At 43.5% G+C, this 7,500-nt stretch overlaps 1 protein-coding gene across 11 annotated transcripts in view; it reads left to right on the forward strand.

Moving 5' to 3' along the window:
• Positions 1–7,500, forward strand: part of frmd4a (FERM domain containing 4A) — a 97,722-nt gene that overhangs the window by 59,864 nt on the left and 30,358 nt on the right. For 9 of the 11 annotated variants that reach the window (XM_068604027.1, XM_068604030.1, XM_068604028.1 and 6 more), the window contains exon 2: positions 5,087–5,152. In XM_068604027.1, the coding sequence (XP_068460128.1) occupies positions 5,087–5,152 (66 nt within the window). Of the gene's footprint in view, positions 1–1,708; positions 1,839–1,885; positions 2,340–5,086; positions 5,153–7,500 lie in introns of those variants that run through there. The other 2 variants (XM_068604031.1, XM_068604032.1) reach the window with 2 other exon arrangements.

The following is a 7,500-nucleotide window of genomic DNA, read 5'->3' on the forward strand; positions in this document are numbered from 1 at the left end:
TGTAAATCTGTCCTCCCTCTTCTTCAGTTTGCTTCTAACTTCCATTACAAACAGGAGCAGTATTTCATAAGCTTGTGTAGTTTAAGTTGTAAGGATCCTCCGACCGCAATTTTTTTCACCCTCCTCTTCTGTCTTTTGTCAGTTTTACCCCATTTCCCCACTGTTCCCTTGTCTCCCCCTCCCTTGCATTGGTCAAACAACAGGGCACTTGTGATAGCCAACTGAGGAAGTTACCAATAAAGGGAGATATGTATTTAACGAAAGAGGGACGGGTGCGTGTATTAAAGCCAAGGAAAGAATCATCTAGAGATATTTCAGTTGGACAGGCCAGTTTCCGGTGTCTGGAGCAGGCCAAAAATATCCAGAAACAGAAAAATCCAGGAGGGAGGGTTTCTTATGTGACTTTCTATTCAGCAAACTAAGCTCAATGTTGGGCCTGTAGCATGAACTATGGTAGCAACAAAACTGTTCAAGCCAAGCACATTCAATTGTGTTTCATCTTTGTGTATCTTATTGTCTGGGAAGGGATTTCTGATGAAACATGCACATTTAAAATGATGAACTGCCTGTCGTATTTCAATTATGGCGCAACGACATTTGGCTGAGACAAACTGTATTTACAACACAAGTCTAAACAGTTAAGCTAAAGTTGTCTTTTGACAACACATGGCCAATTATCGCTGATGCTGATAGTTAAGTAGAAGATGTGTGCCTGCTGCATATGTGCTACATGTGTCCTCACACTGTTTTTATATTGTGGGGATTACTGTTGTTTAATGTTGTAACACAATAATAGAAAACAGACTAGCCTGTGCTTGCCAAGTCATTCAAAGACTGTATTGACAGTATCGCCGTAGCCCTGCCTTCACAGCACACATTAGTATCTATTTATGGCACCAAAAATTGGAGTGATGTTAACAACTTGGTGGTTTCAACGGCTGCTGCTCCAGCTGTGTAAGGTGAACCGGTGCCCAATGTAGGTCACACACACACACACACACACACACACACACACACACACACACACACACACACACACACACACACACACACACACAAAGTCAGCAGTTGGACTGCAGTGGACTGACTGCCAGGAGTCATTCAAACAATACAAACCAGAGAGCAAAAAGATATGTGTTTTAAAAGTATATATATATATATATATATATATATATATATATATATATATATATATATATATATATATACATATATATATATATATATATATATATATATATATATATATATATATATATATATATATATATATATATATATTCAGGACCATTTAACCATTTCAGGCCTATCAAAATACACATGGCTTGTGTAGCTTAAGAAACAAAACATATGAGGAGAGGGTCTTTAAGGGTCTCTCTCTCTCTCTCTCTCTCTCTCTCTCTCTCTCTCTCTCTCTCTCTCTCTCTCTTTCTCTCTCTCCCTCACAAAGACTACATTTCTGAAGATGCAGCTGGTTTAATGAAGTAGGCAGACTGTGATCACTGCTCATTGTTATGTATCAGCAGTGCATCGCTTGTTTTAAAGGCAGACTATTGGCGTGCTCTGCAGACCCAGATGTCTCTTTGGGTTTGTAAGCGCGCGCACACACCCGCGCGCGCGCGCGCGCGGAGTGAGAGGTCTGCAGTTTCTCATGGCTATGAGCCGCTGCAGAAAATTTCCCCTCCTGTCCCCGCCCCCACATCTTGCCTCCATTATTCCCGTGTTTTCGAAGCAACTCCGATGACAGCGAGAAACATAGCTGGCAACGTGAAGGCGAGCTGCTGCAAAACCCTTTTTAGCCATTTCTTCCGGTCGTCCCCCTCGGTTGCTGACCGATGGTACGGTCTCGTGCTATCCGCACGTTCACACACACACTTACACACACACACACACACCGTTTTGTGCACGGCGCCGGTAGCGAAAGGGGGGGTCGGAGTCGGACGAGCCCCGTGAGAAGCTCCCTGCTTTCGGAAGGAGGAGCGAGTGAAGCCAGCCTCGGGGAAAACGCTCCGCGGTCGCCGATAATTAGCGCCGAGTTATCTCCGGCGGTAAATGGCGAAGACGTGAGACGTAACGTGTCCGTGGCGTGTTGCAGGATAGCAGACACAGTGAGCCGTGTCGGTCGTAACTACCGTTAACTAATGGTCACTAACATGGATGCTGATGTGCCTCCTCCCCTAGGCCGGCCGGGGAAAAGCGTGTTTTTTGACGATTTTCTGGCAGTAACAAGACTCGTTTCTTTTTGGGATTAATCATTTGTATTTTTTTTAATTTAAATTGTGTTGTCCTCTTGGAGCTGGTTTTGCGTGGGAGCCTCGCAGAGAGCGTTTGTTTGCAAGGTAACTAACTAATGATAAGCTTACTGCCGTTGCCAGCACCGACCAAGGCATCACTGACAACTGTCCGTGTGTGTGTGTGTGTGTGTGTGTGTGTGTGTGTGTGTGTGTGTGTGTGTGTGTGCGCGTGTGTGTGTGTGTGTGTGTGTGTGTGTGTGTGCGTGCGTGCGTGCGGCTCTGTCATGTTGGTGTCAGCTTCGGCGGAATAATAAAACGTTTTTGTTTTTTTTAATGGCTGCTTTGTACATTGTTCATTTTCATGTCTTGTCTTTATATTCCACCGGTTTCTTGCCAGTGAGTCAGGCTTTGGGGATGCAAGTTATCCAGTTCAAACCCGACTAGTAATGGGTCAGCAATGCTGGTGGATTACGCACAGCATACTCCACACACTAGGACAAGAGGATGCTGCCAGTACCACATGTGTTTCGAGCCCATGTTTCTTTCATTGCAGCTACATTGTAATGTTTACGGCGTGCATTAGGGGTCGGTGTCCAGAGGTTGTAAATATTTGTCAGGGATTTTGTCATTGTACAAAAGGCTTTTTTTTGTGCAAATATAACGTCAACTATCCTCCTCTCGGTGCAGCATTTATTTTTTTTCCTAACACATTGTAATGAAAAGAAGCTATTCCTGGAAACTTCCTTGCATTCGGCTTCATGGTGGATAGAAACTCAGTAGCCTGTGTCCAATACCACAAAGTGAATTTTATGACTAAAACCAATAAGCGTCTGTCTCTGCCAGATTGGGCAGCCTAATTTTAGCCTGAAGGCAGTGATTTGTTACCTTGACGTTAGGGTTTGTACTATTCCCAGGTGTCTCAAGCAGAGTGCCTGTGTGTGTGTGTGTGTGTGTGTGTGTGTGTGTGTGTGTGTGTGTGTGTGTGTGTGTGTGTGTGTGTGTGTGTGTGTGTGTGTGTATACTATCTGCATTGCAGTTTAAATTATTATGGAGACTAAAGTAAGATGTTTGGTCTGTATAGTGTAGTTTTCTAATAAAGACAAATACATACATAACAAAGATTTGTTGAGCCAGCAAAAGGTTTTAAGAAATGAAATATTTGCACACTCTGCACCAACATTTGATGCACTTGACATCTTTGGGTATATTTTTTTTTACAGATATTTGGCTCAAATGAATCATCTACATCACTGACCTTCTACTCAGTTGTCAAGGCAGTAATTAAAATCACTGTATACAGTACAAACATGAAACGTTTTGGAAAGGTAATGGAACTCTGTGACAGGAGGGTGGGAGCTGAAAACAAAAGACAATATTGTGTGTGTGTGTGTGTGTGTGTGTGTGTGTGTGTGTGTGTGTGTGTGTGTGTGTGTGTGTGTGTGTGTGTGTGTCAGTTACTGTGGGCACAGGTGCACCCCATCTAAACCCTCAAACCACAAGATATCAATGGTGGAGTGGGTGTGTAAACCAAACCTTTCAAAGCAGCTCGAAGCCACACACACACACACACACACACACGCGCGTGTGTGCACACACACATATGCACAGCAGTTATCATTCAGCAGAGTTCACACAGGAATGAGTGTTGAGACACAACTCTGTCACTTTTGTTCTCTGGTATCTTCAGCTCTCTGCTAAACTCTCTCCTCCAACCTGCCACCTGGATGCAAGCTGGCATGAGTGGTGGGAAAGAAGGAGTCTTTGTTGTGGACACACCCTTACTAAATCGCAAGAGCCTCAGGTGCTCAATATGATTGTCGTGGTGAAGAGTTACAAACCGGTTACGCTTGTGCTCGTATTTATGGCATGTATGTTTAGAGAGTTCTCATCAAATGTTTGACAATGAGAATGTCTCTCCCAATTTCTTTCCTTCCTACCCCTCCACACACACACACACACACACACACACACACACACGCACACACACACACACACACACACACACACACACACACACACTTCCATCTGGTCTCCCTCCCCATCTCCCAAATATGATGGAGGTGTGGGAGGAGCCAGGGAGTGTTTGTGTTCCTCAGAGTCCCCGCTTCCTGCTAAATTGAAGAGAATCTCCACATGTGCTGAAAACACCACCAACACACAACACAAACAGACACTAACATGCTGAATACTCTGGCATAGTTGGTACATCTTCCCTGGAAATATTTGGCTTTATTTTTTTAAACTGTAGTCCTGTACCCATTTTAATTGTATCAGGCAGTAGCAAACCCTCTGACCGGTTTGGAGAATTGGCCTGGCTTTGTCGCTCGTGTGAAATGTTTGGTTGAGCTTGTGTTTATGTGGTGCTTATTTCCCACAGTTGACTGTTTCATCATTGCACCTGCTTAGTGTTTACACCTGAACTTGGCAGACAGATATTAAAAAAAAAACAATTTTTACAGCTCTATTCAGCAAACCTTCTGTCAACAACACAGACAAACAGAGTGAACATTGTCAGCAGGCAGCTTTGCTCTTTGTGGCCCTTTAGTCCATAATGGATTTCCTGCTGGATTTCCGGTCAAGGAGGAATGTTCGAAATGTCAGTGAGGAAGAGATGTTGACTCTATTGGCCCATTGTGTAGTTAGGTCAGCTAACCTTGTTAGGACTTCACTGAGATAACACAAATATACACTCATAGTTTACCATAAAGCACACGTCATGTTTAATGGAATGTAAGTACATTTCTTTGTATTATTGGCATCAGTGGAGAACCTGCTTTTAAACGGTATCGGGATAACATGTAATATATAATAGATTTATAAACAAGCATCCCTTTGTCTTTTTTTTTTCTCAGATGACAGAGGGGAGGCGATGTCAGGTCCATCTCCTGGACGACAGGAAGCTGGAGCTCCTTGTACAGGTGAGTCTCTCTTCCTCCTGCCCTCGTGCTCTTCCTTCTTTTTCTTCCGTCTCTCTTTCAGACTCTCATTTCCTCAGAGCGAGAAGTGATGCCTGGTGTCCCGAGGGAAGTCATCTACTGCTGACCAAGGGAAATTTGGTCAGCAGTAGGTGACTTTGCTCTTTCTTGATGCTCACCTGATCTCTCTCTCTCTCTCTCTCTACACACACACACACACACACACAAGCGTGCAGATCCTTGCCCTGATTTACTCTCCCTGTAGAAGCTATGGATCCCAATGCAGAGTTCAGTCCTAATAATTTCCGAAACAGAACCTCGTACTTCCTCACAGCTCACGCTCCACTGCTCATTTTTCATCACCCATCCCTACTGTCTTCCCAGAATGCCTCAGAAATGCTCCAAATCATCTGACAAAACAACGTTGACTGTTTGTGTAATTGGCAATGTTCCCTCTTATCCTTCAAAGGTCTCTGTGTAATTGACAATGCTCCATCCTATCCTCCAAACGTCCAGGAAAAACAAAGCAGCATGCTGCCCCTCTCCCCCCACTTTCAGCCTTCAATCCTCCCTGCAGGCCATTTTTGCAGTGATGTCCAAAAGCAGCAGCACCCACAGCACGCCTCCCTTGTTAGCCATCCAAAGCCCCTACCCTTTTAGATAGCTATTTACTACTGTAGATCTGCTTTGGCCTGCTTTCTGTTATATCACCAGGGTTAAACCCTACTTTGGACGCTTTTTAATATCACGCATTAACACACATTTCATTAGGATGGGATTTTTTTACTGTTCATAAATTGTGTGGCCCTCACTTCAATTTGTCTTCATTGATTGTTGGCGAAATCCACTACATCATGTATAAGACCTCTCTCATGGTTTGTCTGAAGCGTTTTTGTGGGAGGCTCCTTCCAGTCTTCTTAATCTCCCGAAGCCCCGTTTGACCATTACACGATTCCACTGGAAAAAGAGAGAAAGACAAAAGAAGGTAATTGCCCTGGAACAGGAGAAGCAAGTGGAGAATAAAAAGATTGACACAGAAGGTTTGAAAAGAGAAAACTAAGATACGAGCTCAGGGATAGAGAGACGGGAGATGACACTAAAGGGATGGGAATAAAGAGAAAAAATGGGGAGAGAGCTGAGGATAGCTCTGCTGACTTTCTGATTTGATTACTCTGCCAGAACTGATCCTCTCTTTCAAATTGCTACTTTTGCTGCCCCTCTTCCAAACTCTGTCCATCTCTCTTGACTTTCTACTCTTTCCTCTCCTTATCTTCTTTTCTCTCTCCTGTCTCCTTCTAAATCTCCAAATACACCCGCAGCAGCACTGTATCTCATCCATCCATCCTCTCTTTTGCTCATCCTTCATCTTCTTAGCTATTGAGAAAGGAAACAATAAGGAAATACACAAAAAGAGATGTGTAAAGTCTAATAAAAACAGGAGTAAGTCTTTGTTATATGGAATTTTAAAGAAACTTGAAGACATAGTGGGAAAGAAAATCTGTTCTGTTTACTACATAATATACACAATGTAACGAATGTTTGGCAATGATAGCTAGAGAGAAATCCGGCGGAAGGGATGTTATTAACAAATCATTGTCATATAAATGGAAACTGCTGTCTTTTTCTCTCTCTCTTTCACTGTCCCTGCTTCTCTGCGTCAGGCAGATGTACAAGAGACCAGAAAGCTGTTTGTAGGACCACAGGGAAGTAGGACGTTATTCTTAGTTTTCCGGTGAACTAAAAAGCAATCGGTCAGGACAAAAACGTATTTCTTGAAAAAGTGATCAGAATTCACAAGCAGTGTAAATATTGGGCTATGTCTTGTCTCCACTGATCATTAAACAGCAGTGTGGTCAAGTCAGCCCTGTTGCAGTCTTCAGTTGAGTTCCTGTAGCACGCCATCCAGCGAGCCTCTGTAGGGATGGATCGCCGTTCTGTCACTGACTTCTAACATTGACCAGCTGTTTAATCCCACAAGTATCATTCACCTTTGTATCCCCTTCCTCATCCCATTTCTCCTACTTTTGGTATGTGTCCTCTGTGGTTTGTTTATGGAGCAACACCTCATTGGCAGGGAACTATGTTTCAGAAGGTCAGCGCACCTATTGACCGAGCTATCAAGATTGAAGCCAACCAAACACACCACTTGGAGAAAATATATTTCAGTCATATGGCTATCACTCGCTCAGGCTAAAGCGGGGTAGGTTGAAGAGTGAATGGGTTATTACAATCAGCTCTGCAAAAGTTTTGCCCTTCCATTGTTTATGTGAAGAACAGTACGTTAATAACACGCACTTCAGGGTTATTCTGCAACTTCATAAGATACTAGTGCACAAGGCTGGAACCAAAGT

The sequence above is a fragment of the Clinocottus analis genome, unplaced genomic scaffold (genome assembly GCF_023055335.1).
Source record: "Clinocottus analis isolate CAN_PGR_092001 unplaced genomic scaffold, fCliAna1.0.p SCAF_6, whole genome shotgun sequence".
Lineage (NCBI taxonomy): Eukaryota > Metazoa > Chordata > Actinopteri > Perciformes > Cottidae > Clinocottus > Clinocottus analis.